This window comes from Sorex araneus, chromosome 11 (genome assembly GCF_027595985.1).
Source record: "Sorex araneus isolate mSorAra2 chromosome 11, mSorAra2.pri, whole genome shotgun sequence".
Classification (NCBI taxonomy): Eukaryota; Metazoa; Chordata; class Mammalia; order Eulipotyphla; family Soricidae; genus Sorex; species Sorex araneus.
This window is the reverse complement of record NC_073312.1, coordinates 8,765,806-8,783,183: the sequence shown is the minus strand read 5'-3', so window position 1 is coordinate 8,783,183 and position 17,378 is coordinate 8,765,806. Positions and strand designations below refer to the sequence as shown.

Below are 17,378 nucleotides of genomic sequence, written 5' to 3'. Positions count from 1 at the left end.
CATTTTAACATTCTATATCCATTCCTAATATACCATTCCCCTCTCTACTAAACAAAAAAGGGATGGAATCAAGGTTTCCATGGGCACCTCCAGACAACTGGAACTCAGAGACTCCATGACTCTATAGATTTAAAAGGAAAAGCCATCAGCAATCAAATCATACTCAGCATAATTCTCCAAGTAAAAAGAGTCAGCAGAAAGCAAGCATATTTTATAAGACCACTTTCTACTGTAATGACTTTTACCCACATAAGACATTAAACAACACATTTTTAGGCTCCTACGCCTTAATGTCTCACTCACGGAGAACAAGATGAACTTCTTCCATACTCTGAGCAGAGGCCCAAGCAATGTCTCCCACTGGCAGCATGAAATAAACACTTAGCGGACGACTGCTCATTAATAATGCCGGTTACTGTTTATATTCAGCGTGTTACTTTGGGGAATTTTAAAACAGAAAAGGGGCAAATATTATTTACCAAGCAATGCTACTAAACGTTGCTGGAGCAAGATTAATTTCCATTTGTAACATACTAAAAGAACACTGCATCTGCGGAGACCGGGAAACCCGGGTCAGGCAGGGGACGGTGCTAACTTACCATATATATGAAAAGAGGCACAATGCTCTGCAATGCTCCCATATACTGTCCAAGAGCTATATTAAATCTTTCAATATAAAGATCTGGAGGGCTGGCCTGTGGGAAAGAATATAAATGAATATAAATGATCACGCTGGGAAACAAAGAACCTTCCACCCCAATCCAAAACGCTAACAGATCCCCAAATTTATTATCAAACTCACAAAAATGTGGAAGAGGTTTGTAGCCTCATGTTTAGATCCTCCCCCCACCCCCACCACCAAATATCTGGGCAAATCATATTTCCGAGTGTAGTATGCTCAAGAGAGAATGCAGGCTTGGCCCCCATCAAGTAAAAGGAATTACATGTTCCAAGTTGAGAAGCTGATGACTCCGTCAGAATGGGGATGAGCTAGAGTGTTTGGTTGTTTTGGGGGCGTGGGGTGTCACACCCAGCGATGCTCAGGGGCTAACTCCTGGCTAACTCAGGGACCACTCCTGGGGGTGCTCAAGAAGCCATATGGGATTACCAGAGACTGAACCTGGTCAGCCGCATGCAAGGCAAGCACCTTGCCCACCCACTGTGCCATCTCTCCACCACTGTGTTTCTTACGGCTCATCCTCTTAGTGAGTAAAAAAAAAAAAAAAAATGTTGCATTCACAGTCAGGATAAATAATATGAGTTTAAAATTACCAGTGAATTGCTGTGCCTGGATAGGAAAGAAAGACGGAAGGACGTGGTATAGGCTTACTATGCCATTAGAATGCCTACTGGGTTCTTTTGTGTGTGTGTGCGATTTCCTTTAACCACAGCAATATTCTGAGCTCTGTATTAATCTGGTTGTGAACCACATCTCCAGTTAATTACAGACATTATTAGCTAGGATGCAGGTACTGAAATAAACCGTATGTGCCCGCAATTCGGAAGAGCAGTAAATTAAATAAAATACAGCATCTAATTCATTGTTACTGAAGACCAAGTCTTAAAGTCAGCAGAAAAATACCTGCAGCTTTATTGTGTTATGAGGATATTCCCCCCGTCCCCACCCCCCGCCCATATTTCTATGTTGAATCCTCAAGTCCCGGTACTTAAAGTAAGGAAGTAATCAAGGCTGCAGGTGGTCAGAGTGAGGACCTGGTCCTGGACAATGTGTCCTCAGGAGGAGAGACAGGGTGTCGCTCTGCCCCTCTCCACCAAGATAAAGGTCACATGAGCCACTGAAGCTTGACTTGCTGCAGCCAGAAAAAGGTCCCACCAGGCATAAGATCCGCTAAAGCAAATACTTTTCTGTTGCTTCAATCTCCCAGTTTGTGGCATTTTGGTACAGCCAAGTGGACTAAGGCACTGTGTTTTAAAAAGGCGTAGACCCAGCTCCACATCTGAACCTCTACTCGCTCTGCCACGCTCCCAGTCAAGATTAATCTTTGCTGACCTCTCTGGGCCTCTCGTGAACCAAGACGGACCTTCCGGCTGGGACCCGGCAGTCTTCCCGCCCGACCTCTGCCATATCAACAGTCTCAGCTCCAGAGCTCCTGACACACGCAGCCTCCCCGCCCACTAAACCTCACGCTACTCACAGGTACACTTCCTGTCACTGAGTGAAGACGGCAGGGAAGGAAGAGAGCGACTCCAGCCTCACGACAAAGATTCACCCACGGCACAGCAACCCCCTGGGAAGACCTGCAGAAGCCCACGGAGCTCAAAAAATGGGGCAGAGACACGGAAGATTCTAGCACCCCCCAGCACTAGAATCCCAGGTGAATGCAGTGACACCATGTTGAGGATGTTTAATGGGCTCAGAGAAACAGACTGTTAGCAAAGCACAAGAAAGTAGGACAGTCAAAATGGAGAATGCTGCAATCAGAAATGACAGAAATGAAGAGTGTAGTAGGTGATATAAAACAAACGGAAAAGAAGGTCTGGGCATCAGAACAGCAGCAGCTGAGGAAAAGATCAGGAACTTTGAGACGAGATGCAGGAACCCTCTAGGAACCGATCTGAGAACAAACGTTGGTCTGTATCTGTGCGAGGCTGAGCCCCTGACCTGAGTTATCGCCCTGGTCCCTCTACTTTTCTAAGAAAGTCAAAGCACATCACAGTGTATATTCATTCTATTTCACATACTACTTTCTAAGAGATTACCTTTGTAGGAAAAAAAAGCAGCCAGGCATTGTTTCAGTTTATTTTACAAAGGAAAATTAGCATTCTAACACTGAACACAGAAACAGTCAAGCCATTTGCCTAGAGAGTGTCAGGAAATGAGATACCAAACCACGAAAACAAAACTGCTTCTCTAGAAGTCTCTCTACTATCTTACAAAGTCTCACTTTCAAACAAAGACATATGAAGTGCCACACAGAAAGTTCCCAAATATTAAGCAGATTTCAATTATAAAGCCACCCCTTCCAGCTAAGCTATTTAGAAATGTTGACATGCTCCAATATTTTATTGCAATTCTATTTATTTCCCATGTTCTCGGTTCTTCTCAGAAGCGTGGCGTCTGAGTGGGGGACTGTCCTGGCTTCTAATTCTCCCATCAGGGTGTCCTCTCAGGCTGGTGCACACTGGCTGCTTCTTTCCTTAACCCTCACTGTATAAAGGGTTTTTGTTTTTTTTTTTAACTTATGAGGCATCTGGGCTCAGAAACTGTCTCTTGATTACAGTTCGACAGATAATAAATCCACGGGTTAAAAATGCAAACCTGGGTAAGTCCACGTCCTCAAGCACCCTAAAATCTGAGATGAGGACTGACTCCCATGGAGGTACTCCGTACCCCTCTCTGTACCCCGGTTCCTTCAGACATGAGGTCCGGCTCAGAGATCAAGGGCACCCACAGGTCCCAAAGGCCACCATGGGGTTTTGGAATTCCTTATCTGCTCCACCTGAACACCAAGTGACTCACGGTAGCTACTTCTATTTGCCTTCAGAAGCTGCCAATTCCTCAATTCCCTCAAAACCTCTATTCTTGGGAAAGAGATGCCCTCCTCTACTCACCCCTCCACTCAACTGCAAGTCCACGGAGGACATCAGCTCTATGTACTGTCTTCCTACATCCAGAACTGACACAAAGCCTGAGTAGGTATAGATAAATGCATCTCTCTCTCTCTCTCTCTCTCTCTCTCTCTCTCTCTCTCTCTCTCTCTCTCTCTCTCTCTCTCTCTCTCTCTCTGACACAGTCCTGTTTAGATTTAAATACTATCTAAAGTAGTTTAACTGTAAATTGTTATTTCACTATTTATTAAACAAGGCAGCATGACATTAGGCAATTCATTTAGCCCTCTGAATTGCAATTTCCACCTGTATAAAATAGGAAAATTACTAATTATGCTACTTCTAGGATGTGCTAAGAATCTGAGAAAATAAGTTAAAATGGTTTGAAAAATGTCAAGTATTATACATGTACTTCCAACTAGTGAGAGTAAGTACACTCTTTTCGAAAATGATTATCCATTTACTTAGTACTTCTGAAGGCCCATTAACGTTATTAAAGAAATTTCCAATTACTGAAATTCATGACAGTGGTTGTACATTACAGGTAAATTTTTAGCTATGACTAATGAATAGATCACACCCAATATTTTTCTCCAAACAGTTTCAAAGAACTCTGGAAATGATATTTTAGTATTCAAAGAAACACATTCTTAGAACTAAAAAAAAAAATTCACAGAACTTTTTGCATAAAAATAATTTCCCCTTTTCATAAAAGAACACTTTATTCAAAAAGTAAAAAGCACAAATGATCAAAAAGCACTCTTATTAGCAGAGATAATAAATAAAATTTAATTTATTAGTTACTCTTCAAGAGTTCCCAAAGTCGCAAAGGTTATGAATAGTGAAAGTACTTTTTGTACTAAATCAAATGTCTGAGCGTTTACTTAGCTTTCTCACTTTCACATTTCATGCAGCACTTATCCAAAACCTTTTAAATAAAACCAGTCTTATTACTAAAAAACTGACACTCATTGCCATTTTAAAAAGCAACGAATCAAACCACTCTTCCTTAAGATTTAAGTTGAGTACACTTTGAGTCCTACCAGGGAAATTGCTCCCTATTTGATTTACATTATTTCAACACGAATGTATTTGACTTGGTACAATAAATGGAATTTTTTACCCTTAAAATAAACAAGCTTCATTTTATTCTCAAACAAAACATGAAAAATGCAAGTCGCCAGAAAAAATATCCATTATTCTAAACTTACATTAACTTTTCATAGGAGAACTAAAGTTCCCTGGAATCTGTAGTAAAGCTAAAGGGAATATTTTGATTTTTTTTAAAGGGAGAATGCAGTCACCTGGTCTAAAATATAAATGAGAGAAGGGAACACTGGTGGCGGGATCGGTGTTGGGACACTGTATGCCTAAAACAACCTGAGAATAACGACTTTGTAAACCACAGTGTCTTAATTTTAAAAAAAACTATGAGTTTTCAAAAGGTTTTTAAAGAATTTACCCTCCTCCTGCTCCTTTCTCAGGACCAATTTCTATCATATTCCAGAAGATTTTTTTTTTTTCTTTGTTGCTTTTTGGGTCACATGCAGGGACGCCCAGGGGTTACTTCTGATTCTGCGCTCAGGAATCACTCCTGGCGGGACCTGGGGGACCATATGGGATGACGGGGATTGAACTCGGGTCGGCCACACGCAAGGCAAACGCCCTACCACTGTACTGTCGCTTCAGCCCCCCAGAAGAATTTTATGTACAAGGAAATAAGTATCCTATTAATATTGCTTTGCATATAAGTATCAGTGTGCAGTTACACTTATCAGTGCTTTTCCTAACTCACCTTTTTTGGATGGAAGGGGATGCTCCCAGGAGTACCCTGACTAGCAGTTGGTCCACCCTGACTAGCAGTTGGTCCAGTGCTAGGACTCCAGGCTGTGATGCTGCGCCAGCCCTGGGTGCCATGTCCAGGCTCAGGACATGGTATGCGGGACTGGACCCAGGTCAGGCATGACTAAGCCCCACTAGCTCCATGGTCCCCTCGAAACAAATCTTGAGACTAATTCCAATGGCTCTCAGAGACTTTAATTCTAGTGGCTCTCAAACACTTTGGTCCCAGGAACGCTTGTATTAAAAGGGGCTGAACAGTCAAAAGCTTTTCTCTAGGGGCTGGAGCAATAGCACAGCGGGTAGGGCGTTTGCCTTGCATGTGGCTGACCCAGGTTTGATTTCCCATATGGTCCTCCGAGCACCGCCAGGAGTAATTCCTGGGTACAAAGCCAGGAGCAACCCCTGTGCATCGCCAGGTATGACCCAAGAAGAAAAAAAAAAAAAAAAAAACCTTTTCTCTATATTGTTGGTTCTATCAATCTATATCTACAGATTAGAAACTAAATCTGGGCTATGAAACACATAAATTAATTTATAAGTAGCAGTATTACATTAGAACATATTTTAACAGTAAACATGATATAGTTTATATTATAAATGGGTTACTTGTAAATAGTGTTTGCAAGAAGCACTATAAGAAGCTCGGCACTCCAAAACAGATGACTGGTTAAAGAAACTCTGGTACATCTACACAATGGAATACTATGTAACTGTCAGAAAACATGAAGTCATGAAATTTGCATACAAGTGGATCAACATGGAAAGTATCATGTTGAGTGAAATGAGTCAGAAAGAAAGAGACAGACATAGAAAGATTGCACTCATATGTGGAATATAATGTAATTGAGAAGTACAAGTTGGCAACGATGCAACTTCTGGCAGATATCTCTCTGGACTTAGTTACTAAAATACAGAAACCCAAAACTGAGAGGCCGCTAAGTGTGGTCACTCGACCTCATACCTCTTCATCCTCAGCAATGGAAAACAAATTATCTAATGCTTCCTTTTCAGCAGGTCTGACTTTAGGGGAGAGACTCTCCAAACAATAATAGTGAGTTTTGTTGAAATATTGTATGCAATCAAAGTGAAAGTAAAGTGAAATTTATTAGTTACACAGGCGGGGGGGGGCTAAGGGTGGGGGGGCTAGGGGCGTGGGGGGGTTAGGGGTGTGGGGGGGCGGGGTGGAGCTATACTGGGATTCTTGGTGGTGGAATATGAGCACTGGTGAAGGGATGGGTATTCGAGCATTGTATAACTGAGATTTAAACCTGAAAACTTTGTAACTTTCCACATGGTGACTCAATAAAAAATTTAAAAATAAAAAAAAAATTAAAAGAAAGAAAGAAAAAAAAAGAATAAGAAAACCGAATTAGTCAAGCAAAAATGTACATTAATTTAAAATGTAATAAAAGTGATGTATACTCAAAAAAAAAAAAAGAAGCTCGGCACTGTTTTCTTCATTTTGCAAGTCTTTAGAGCCTGATTTTAGAGCATGTAGCCGGATCCCCAGAACTGCTTCCATCCCCGATCAGCCGTGATTACTGTTTTGACTGAACAAATGAAAATCTTGCCTCACACAGATATGGACATAGAAAACAAAGTGTTTTATAGCATTTTTAAAAAAGTGTGTTCATTTTTGAAACTTGATATGATAGATTTGGGTTTTTTTTTTGGGGGGGGAGAGGGAAAGGGGGTCCTGTGGGCCATACCCGGGGGTGCTCGGGGCTTACTCCTGGCTCTGAACACAGGGATCGCTTCTGGTGGGCTCAGGGAACCATATGGGCTGCTGAGAACCGAACCTGAGTTGGCCGCGGTCAGCCACATGCAAGGCAATGCCCTACCCACTCCACTCTCGCTCTGGCCCTAACGTGATAGTTTTTACAGGTAGCAGCAAAAGCAAATCTGAAGATACCACTGACTCCCTCGCTCTCCCTTACACGAGCACTCACCAGGCCGCTGCTCCTGCTGCCTCTTTCACACACACATGTTTGAAACCACCAAGTAGTCACCTGCACCTCCTGAGTCGTGCAGGTCTTCCAAATGATGACAGACTTTGGTGTCGCATTAAAAAAAAAAATTCTATTTGCTAATATCATTATTTATCTAAAAATTGAGTCTTTGGTAAGGAGGCATTTCTAAATTCTGATTTTCACCTCAAAGCTTGAATTTATACTCATTGGCCAAGAAAAAGTACTGTAAGATATTTTACTTGAAACAACAAACTTTATTTTTTTAAAACATTTTCATTTATTTTTAACGGAACCACCATGAGATACACAGTTACAAGGCTGTTCATGATTGGGTTCCAGTCATACAATGTTCCAGTCCCTTCACTGTACACATTCCCCGTCACCAGTGTTCCCAGTTTCCCACCTGCCGTCCCGCCCCCACGGCAGCCTGCCCTAAGGCAGTCCTCCCTCCCTCCCTCCCTCCCTCCCTTCCTCCCTCCCACCTCCGCACCCCCTCTTTCTGAGCATTATGGTTTGTAATATTAAGTACTGAGAAGTTATAAAACAACAAACTCTGTAAAAGAAAATGTCTAAACAGCCGTGGTTTCTCTCTCTCTCTCTCTTTCTTCTTCTTTCTTCTTTCTTCTTTCTTCTTTCTTCTTTCTTCTTTCTTCTTTCTTCTTTCTTCTTTCTTCTTTCTTCTTCCTTCCTTCTTCCTTCTTCCTTCTTCCTTCTTCCTTCTTCCTTCTTCCTTCTCCTCCTCCTCCTCCTCCTCCTCCTCCTCCTCCTCCTCCTCCTCCTCCTCCTCCTCCTCCTCCTCCTCCTCCTCCTCCTCCTCCTCCTCCTCCTCCTCCTCCTCCTCCTCCTCCTCCTCCTCCTCCTCCTCCTCCTCCTCCTCCTCCTCCTCCTCCTCCTCCTCCTCCTCCTCCTCCTCCTCCTCCTCCTCCTCCTCCTCCTCCTCCTCCTCCTCCTCCTCCTCCTCCTCCTCCTCCTCCTCCTCCTCCTCCTCCTCCTCCTCCTCCTCCTCCTCCTCCTCCTCCTCCTCCTCCTCCTCCTCCTCCTCCTCCTCCTCCTCCTCCTCCTCCTCCTCCTCCTCCTCCTCCTCCTCCTCCTCCTCCTCCTCCTCCTCCTCCTCCTCCTCCTCCTCCTCCTCCTCCTCCTCCTCCTCCTCCTCCTCCTCCTCATTCTTCTTCCCCCCCCCCCCTTGTGGTCTGCAATACAGGTACTGAAAGGTTACCATGTATATCTCCTTACCCACTTTCAGTACTCGGTTTACACCCCAATGTTTAAATAAAGGGGGGAAAAAAGAGGAATCTCTTTTGCTATTAACAGCTCACAAACAATATCTCAATGATTAACTTTATATAGATGGTTATTTTGTAGACAATAGCATTAAAGCAAGCTGTGTTAAGAGAGTTAAACCAAGAAAATAATCGGGTCAGGGGCTCAAGCGTTACACCTGTGGAGAACTGGAGTTCTACCCCCAGCACCTCGCGGCCCTCCTGAGCGCCACTCCGTGTGGCTCGGTGGCCCCAAGCACTGCCGGGCCCACGCGGAGCCACACTGCTAGCCTAAGCTCTAAACCAACCAGGCCAGTTGGCCGAATATCGCTGGGTGTGGACGCCAGGCCCCCTGAGAACTGCTTAGGAGCAAGACCCCCCTCAAAAGAAAAAAAAAAGGTACAATGTTACATGACAATTGCATGTCAGTATAAAAACATTATATTATATATATATATCATTATATAAAAAGAAATTAATCCTGGTCCCTCATTTTATTGGGAAAGGTTTAGAAGAGAAAGCAATTCCTGGTACTCAGTTTTACAGCACCAGTAACAGAACAGAGAAAGAAGGGTCAAAAGCAATAGGATACGATTTTATTTCCAAGCACTGCCTCTGTTATTTTTACAATCTGTTCTTTCTAGATTTTTACATTGGCATCGAAATGAGTTTAAAATGTCAAAAATTAAAATTAGGGTCGAATTTGATTCCGAAGCGTCACGGGAGAGAAGGGAAAGAAAGCTCAAGATCTTTTCACTCTGGATGCCAGGCAGAGCGGTTTGCTCCGCCGCCCTGGCCCGATGCACGCTGACTGGAGCGCAGCGGGACTTGTTACAGAGTCCTTACTAGCCACTGGCCGTGAACTGCATGATGACCTAGGCCAGGCCTCCCCAGCTCCGTGAGGATGGACATGGGCCTTATCTGCGCCTTCCCTCCTCGGCAGGTGTAGCTCCTGAGCACTGATCACGCTCCAAGGGACAACCACACCAAGGAACGCAAGTCGGTTTGGTTTGTTTTGTTTCTTCTTTTTGGGTCACACCCGGCAATGCTCAGGGTTACTCCTGGCTCTGCACTCGGGAGTTACTCTTGGCAGTGCTCGGGGGAGCCTATGGGATGCTGGGGATGGAACCCAGGTTGGCCACATGCAAGGCAAACGCCCTCCCTGCTGTGCTATCGCTCCAGCCCCCAAGGAACGCAGGTTTTATTTTTATGTTAATAACTACATGAGCCAAGGCATCAAAAATCAGATGGGCCGGTCATGTAATGCGATTCAGAGACGACTGCTGGACTAGAGCTGTTACCGACTGGATTCCACGGGACGTCAGAAGACCTCGTGGCCGCCCACCAACTAGATGGTCATATTTCTTCGTCAAATCCCTGAATGAACGATTTGAGGCTCTTCCTGTTCCCGGAGCGAGCAGATATCATTGGGCTGCACTAGCTCACAACAGGGGCAAATGGAGACATTACTAGCGCCCGCTCGAGCAAATCAAAGATCAACGGGACAACAAGTGATACAAGAACTACAGGAGCAAGGAACCGCCAAAGTGGGTCTCTTGATCCACAGTCTATTCCTTTAACCCCTCTTCCTCCCCTCACGCAGTGCTTCGCTGAATGTATTATCCGGCTCCGTGAATTCTTCTAACCTGACAAGCGCTCAGGCGGTACGGATGCAGAGCTGCTGCTGCCCGTTGCCGAGAGGGGTCACGGCACGTGCCTGACGGCCCGAGAGGGGGTCTCAGAGAACCGCGCTCTGCAGATCGCCCGAGTCAGACACTTTCCAGACACACTACTTGTCAGCGAGGATTTCAGGGGAAGTCTCGGACTGGCTGGCTCAACATCTGTGAAGCATTTAGAAACTTCACCTGAGAACACTTGATGAGTGAAAGTGGGTCAGAGGGTTCAAGATGGGGGTCAGGGCCAGGGAGGCGGCTCCGAGGGCCGCAGTGTGCGTCTGCGTGTGGAGCCCCCGAGTCCAATCCCCCCAGTACCACTCTATGTGGCCCTGGAGACCCCAGCTCAGCGATGCCCCAGCAGCGCCATGACGCCAGGCCTGAGAACTTCAGACCGCCAGGCCTTCATGTTGGGGGGGCTCCCCGGGAAATAAGGGGGTGAGCAGTAAACACCACACAGCTCACGGCAGTGACACTGCTTAACAGTGACACTTGAGCAGCAAACTGTTAAATTTGATTAATATATATATATAAATATATATATATATTTATAAAAATCCCATCAACGGCCAGCATTCAGAGACTTAAAAGCAAGCTCCTGGAAACGGCCACGCTACTTCTCCCTCTGGGAGAACCTGGCAAACTACTGGGAGTTTCCTGCCCACATGGGAGAGCCTGGCAAACTCCCCATGGTGTATTCATATACCAAAACCAGTAACAAGCTGGGTCTCATTGCCCTGACCCTGAAAGAGCCTCCAATGTGGCACCGTTGGGAAGGATGAGTAAAGAGAGGCTTCTAAAATGTCAGGGCTAGGACGAATGGAGACGTTACTGAGACCGCTCAAAAAATTCGACGATCAACAGGATGATGATGATGATTATATACACACACACACACATATATATATATACATATATATGTATAAGCTAACGCTAACCTCAGTGTTAGGTCTGTAGACAAAATTTCCTTTCAGATATCATAGCTTCTTGACGCCAGAAGGCCAGTGACAATCAAGTCACTAAAATGAAGCAGTGAAGTTCGACCTCCACTTGGGACGCAGATTCCTGCATATCATCTATTTATTTCAGCCCGTCACACACCTCGGGTCTCCCCGGGTACTTCCCCTCTGCCGGGCCCGACTGGGTGAACAGAGCGCCCAAGAGCGACAGGCTCCCTCGAGGAGAGACGGGACGCAGGAAGCCTCTGCTGTGGTTCTGCTCATCAGAGCCAAGGAGAGAAGTTCGTCCTGCTGAATCCTGAAGGGTCCCGGGCGTGTGCACGGGGGTCTCCTCCCCTCCCCCACCCGCTGGGAGCCTTCCCACAGGCAACCCACACACCTTCCCCAGCTCCTTGCTTGGGTTTTCTCGGACCCTGGGCAGAAGAACCGAGGGCAGCCGCCATGCAAGGCCAGTGTCCAGGGCCGGAGAGCAGGGCAGGGTCCCCCAGAGCCCAGGGACTCGGGGGCTGCAGGCACGAAAAGCCTGGAGATGAGCTGCCCGAGGTGACGCGGGAGCCACGAGCCGCAGCCCAGGGCCCAGAGGACACGGCCCACTCCCCAGGTGCCAGCAGAAACAAGGCAACGCCCGGGAGGGAGGATTCGAGACCCCACAGAGCAGCCGCCGCCGGCCTGGCAGCAGTGACCGCTGGGCCATGGCGGGGACCATCTCCCGCCTGCTCCAGTCCCTGACGGGGGATGGGGTGGGGGAGAGAAGGGAAGGGGCAGCGCAACCCGCCACTCAGGGCTGAGGCAGGAGCGAGAGCGCCCAGACAAGGGAGCCTGCCGCCCCCCCTGGGTGCGGGGAACGCCCCACGCCCCCACACAGCCCCGGAGGAGCCGTAGTGGAGAAGCGAGCAGGGGCCGCCTCTCTGCCAGCGGTCACTCTCCTGGGTCTCTCCCAGGTCCAGCGGTCACTCTCCTGGGTCTCTCCCGGGTCCCGGTGAGCCCGGGCAAGGGAGCATCAGCGGCAACAACCACAGCTGCTGCCTTCACAGGAGGCGTGAGCAGACCGAGCCTGGGCGTCTCCCTGGCAAGTGCTCGCAGATGAGAGCTTTGCCGTAACTGCATTAAGCTCTAGTTCCGACTGACAAACAGCCCTCCGAGGAAAGTGCTCAGGAAATGTTTCCGCAGAAGAGCTTAGCAGCTGATAAATGAGACTTTATTTTATTCGAAGTCTACATAGAAAGATTAACAGGCACTTTTCTTATCTAAAATCCTCACTGTAGCAAGGAGTAAATAGCTTATTTGGGGGAAATAAAGTTCTAAAATACACATACTTTGTACTAAAATAGATACAAAAATTACAGCTTTTAACCAATAATAACTGCACACCAGACTAGTTGCATTATGCTGCCACCCAGTGGAGAAAACACAAAGTGCAGGCAGCAAGCACCCACCTGCACGGGAGGAGTCAGGCTCAGTCTGTGGGCAGCTTGGCGGTAAAGCTTTCATATGAAAGTGTCTGGGAAGAAATTTACAAAACTTACTAAAACTGAAGGAAAAATTATCTTTGCATGCTCTTACAAAAGTGTCTGGTATTATATAAAGTAATATAATATGAGACTAACATCCAAGGAGAGTAGAGACAAGCGCCAGAAAGATTGCTCCACAGTTGGAAATCTGCTTTATGAACTGGGGAAGAAGGCAGCTGGAATAGAGAAGGGATCACTAAGTCAATGATGTTTGGAGGAATCGCTCGGATGGAAGATGTGTGCTGAAAGTAGATAAAGGACCAAACATATCTGTATTGCAAACCATATCTGTATTGCAAACCATAATGCCCCAAAGTAGAAAGAGAAAATAAGAAGGAAACTGCCCATCATAGAGGCAGGGGGTAGGGAGGAGTGGGAGTGGTGGGAGGGATACTGTGGACATTGGTGGTGGAAAATGTACATTGGTGGAGGGATGGGTGTGCAATCATTGTATGACTGAAACTCAAACATTAAAGCTTTGTAAATGTATCTCATGGTGATTCAATAAAATAAATAAATGGATAAAAAAAAAAAGAAAGTGTCTGGGAAGGTCAAAGTTATGAAATGGTGACTCTGGTTGATCTGTATTAATTTCTATGAATAAGTGGACTGAAAGCAAATTATACTTAAAAGAGATCAAAGCTACTCTAACTTAAGATGAATGGTTTCCATGTAATTGACTTCATTTTAATTAACATAGTTGACAAAAGCTCATGTAAAGGAATTCTGGGGCTGAAGAGACAGAACAGCAGGTAGGGCATTTTGCACAACACCGACCTGGCGTCCCTAAACTGAGCCGGTTAAGCCATGAGCATCACTAGGTGCGTGCTCCCCCAAAGAAAAACACCAAAATAAATACAAATTTAGCCCTGTTTGAGCATAAAAAAATCCAACATTCTCCACCTTTCAGCCTCTTCTTAGCACCCTAAATGCAGGTTCGTATAACCATATGTTCCTAACATCCTTGTTGTTACAAGCAGGGCAGAGAATGTAACGGAGGGCTCCACACACGCAACGCACACACCCTACAGCACTGGGTCACCGGCCTGCCCTCGACGCTTGTGCTCTGGCTGCACACGGTTTACTGAGAAGAGCGGGCTGTCAGACAACTTAAGTTCCAAAGCAATGATGAAAAAATTGTTTAAGTAACAAGTTTGCTAGTGGGCTGCCTATATAAAGCTAATAGACCAAAAAACTCCAGAATATTTCAATTTGGTGACAATAAACACTCTCAACTGGTTGGTACCGCACGTAAACACATACGATAAACATATTAGCATCCGGTGGAGGGAAAACACCTCCCAGGTGCAGAGGACTCAGACTCAGGCATGGAGAGTAACCAATCGTGAAGGGTCACTTAGGGCAGCCTTGAGAGTCAAGGGTCTTACCCATCACACTTCACCATTCAAACGGGTAGTAAGATAAAACCGGGTATTAGTCTAGAAACTGGTTAATTCAAATAAGTTGCCTCTCCGAGAACAACCCCCAATTCTCAGTGACTTTGAACAATAAAGCTGGGCTCTGCTACTGAACTGAGCTGCACAAAGCGAGTCTGGTCTCCAGCTGGAGGGCCACGACCAGGGGAAGCAGTGCCGCTGAGCTTTGGAGACAGACGACGGGCAAAAGAACATTCTGAGAAGCGGGGCGAGTGGGGCCTGGGGTGCTGAAAGACTCGTGCAAACGGAACACCCAGAGCTTTGGTTCTGTGGCTTCTATGGAAGAGGAGGCTGGATGGAGGGATGAGGGCTCGCCACACAGGCCCGTGGGCCACGGGAGAAGTTTCCAGAGAGGATTCTGTAAAGCCCAGGGCCTTGGGAACACTGCACAGAGCTGTTGGTGGTGGTGTTACAGAAGAAACAGCAGGATTAATTTGAAAGACTACTTTGAAAAGCATATATAACAGAGCGATAGCACAGTGGGTAGGGCATTTGCTTTGCACGCGGCCAACCCGGGTTCGATTCCTCTGTCCCTCTCGGAGAGCCCGGCAAGCTAGTGAGAGTATCCCGCCCGCATGGCAGAGCTGGCAACCCCCCCGGGGCATATTCGATATGCCAAAAACAGTAACATGTCTCACAATGGAGACGTTACTGGTGCCCGCTCGAGCAAATCGAACAATGGGACGACAGTGCCACAGTGCTACTCTGAAAAGTATGGAAAAATTGAAACCAATTTTTCCTGGGAGAAAGACAAAGAAGGAAAGCCTCGGCTGGCCTGAGTTTTCCAGAGAGCTACTGCTGGGCCAGCTCACAGCGTCCAGGGGGTGACGAGCCTGAGCTCCTAGTAAAAGGGCATGGTCTTGGCTCGCTGCGTAAACAGAGCCGAAAGGTTAAAAAAATGGATGGCATGGCTCCGTCTGGAAAACAGAACAAAAGGAATCCAGGAAAAGCACAGGGCCAGATTCAAACTAGAAATCATTTCTTGATTTTTTTTTCCCTTTTTGGGTCACACCTGGCGATGCTCAGGGGTTACTCCTGGTTCTGCACTCAGGAATTACTCCTGGCGGTGCTCGGGAACCATATGGGATGCCGAGAATAAAACCCCAGTCAGTGGCGTGTAAGGCAAACACCCTACCTGCTGCACTATTGCTCCCCCCAAATCATTTCTTTATTGCTCAGTAATGATCAAAGAGGATCAAACTGCAGGGAAGGGTCAGGGGGGCAGGGCAGGGGCTAAATCTGAAATCTCAGCCAAGAAGGAAAATGACAAGGACTCATCTCGTCTCTCTCCTGTCCCCTAAACAGTGCTCAGCCACTAGTTCATTCTCCATCACCTCTATCCCTGACAGTCTGTGCTACAGGACATTCTAAAACCACTGTCACTTTTCCTTCCCTCTTGCAAGTCTCCCCCAATGGTTTTTGTATTTTTGGCCACACCCTCTGTGCTCAGGGTTTACTCCGGACTCTGCACTCCGGGACCACTCCCAGGAGGCTCAAGGGGCCACATAGGGAGTCAGGAATCGAAACCTGGTCAGGTGGGCACAAGGCAAGCACCCTGCCACTGTGCTATCTTTCTGGATGCTCAACTTACAAGATTTCTATTAAAACCAAAATGATCTCTGAATCCTCTGAGGGGAAAAATGTTAGATTTACAGCAAATTTCACCAATGAATGTATATTAATAAAGAGGACAAATATATGGGGCTAAAGTAACAGTACAGCGGGTAAGGCATTTGCCTTACACGTGGCTGACCCAGGTTCGACCCCCAGCATCCCATATGGTCCCCTGAGCATCACTAGGAGTAATTCCTGAATGCAGAGCCAGGAGTAATCCCTGTGTGACCCAAAAAGCCAAAAAACAAAAAAAAGAGGACAAATATACAGAATGAAAAGAACCTCCAACCAAGAATCCTCTACCCAGCAAGACTGTCACTCAGAGTGAAAGAAGATAAAAATATTCTCAGATGAATAGTAGCTGACTCCAGATTGGACATAAGATCCACTTACCCTTGGCTCATCTGTTTCCATTTGATTTGAGCTTGCATTGAGAACACAGTCAATGGGAATTCTTACAGGCATAGTAGATGTATATGGAAATATTATTCTTAAAAAACCTTTGTATTGTACATCTATATAGCTTCAAAGGGGCATTCATATGAGGCAATAATGGTGGGGAAGTGGTAGGTTATGGGGGCATAATGTACCCTGGATTGAACCCAGGGCACTGCATATGCCAGGCATGTACTTTCAATTGAGCCACTTGCCGGTCCTTTTATATTTTTGCTTCTTTGATTTTTTGAGGGGCCACATCTGGCGGTGCTCAGGGACTGTTCCTGGCTCTCTGATCAGGAGTGATCCTTGGTAGTGCTCTGGGGACCATATGTGACTCTGGGGAACAGAACCCCAGGGATGGAAACAGGGTCAACCGAGTACCAGGCAAATGCCTTACTTCCTATACTGTCCCTTCAGTACTCAATAAAATTTTCTCCCCCACTTTTTAAAATTTATTTTTATTTTTGGGCTATGCTGGGTGATATCTTAAGATTTACTCCTTCAGCAGGTCTGACTTTAGGGGAGAGACTCTCCAAACAATAATAGTGAGTTTTGTTGAAATACTGTATGCAATCAAAGTGAAAGTAAAGTGAAATTTATTAGTTACACAGGCGGGGGGGGGGGCTTAGGGTGGGGGGCTAGGGGATTGGGGGGGTTTGGGGTGTGAGGGGGCGGGGTGGAGCTATACTGGGATTCTTGGTGGTGGAATATGAGCACTGGTGAAGGGATGGGTATTCGAGCATTGTATAACTGAGATTTAAACCTGAAAACTTTGTAACTTTCCACATGGTGACTCAATAAAAAAATTTAAAAAAAAAAGATTTACTCCTGACTCTGTACTTAGGGATCACTCCTGCGGGTGCTTGGTGAACCACATGGGATGCTGGGGTTTGAGCCCAGGCTGGTTTTTTTTGCAAGTCAAGAGCCCCACTAGCTGGCTTATTGCTTCGACCCTCAATAAATATTTGTAATGAAGAATGACAATGGCAGAGTCTCTTGCTCCCGCGCCTGGCTGTCTTCACCGGGGGTCCTCAGAGGGGGTGGGTTGAGTTTCCCTCCCTGCCCCAAGCAAAGCCCCGGCAGCCAAAGACCTCTGGAACCCAGCC

The 17,378-nt window shown here is 46.3% G+C and overlaps 1 protein-coding gene across 1 annotated transcript in view; it reads right to left on the bottom strand.

The window, feature by feature from the left end:
• The window catches only part of CACUL1 (CDK2 associated cullin domain 1), a 78,781-nt gene that overhangs the window by 24,178 nt on the left and 37,225 nt on the right, over positions 1-17,378 (bottom strand). The window contains exon 4 of the mRNA XM_004611892.2: positions 600-695. Within this exon, the coding sequence (XP_004611949.2) occupies positions 600-695 (96 nt within the window). The remainder of the gene's footprint in view (positions 1-599; positions 696-17,378) is intronic.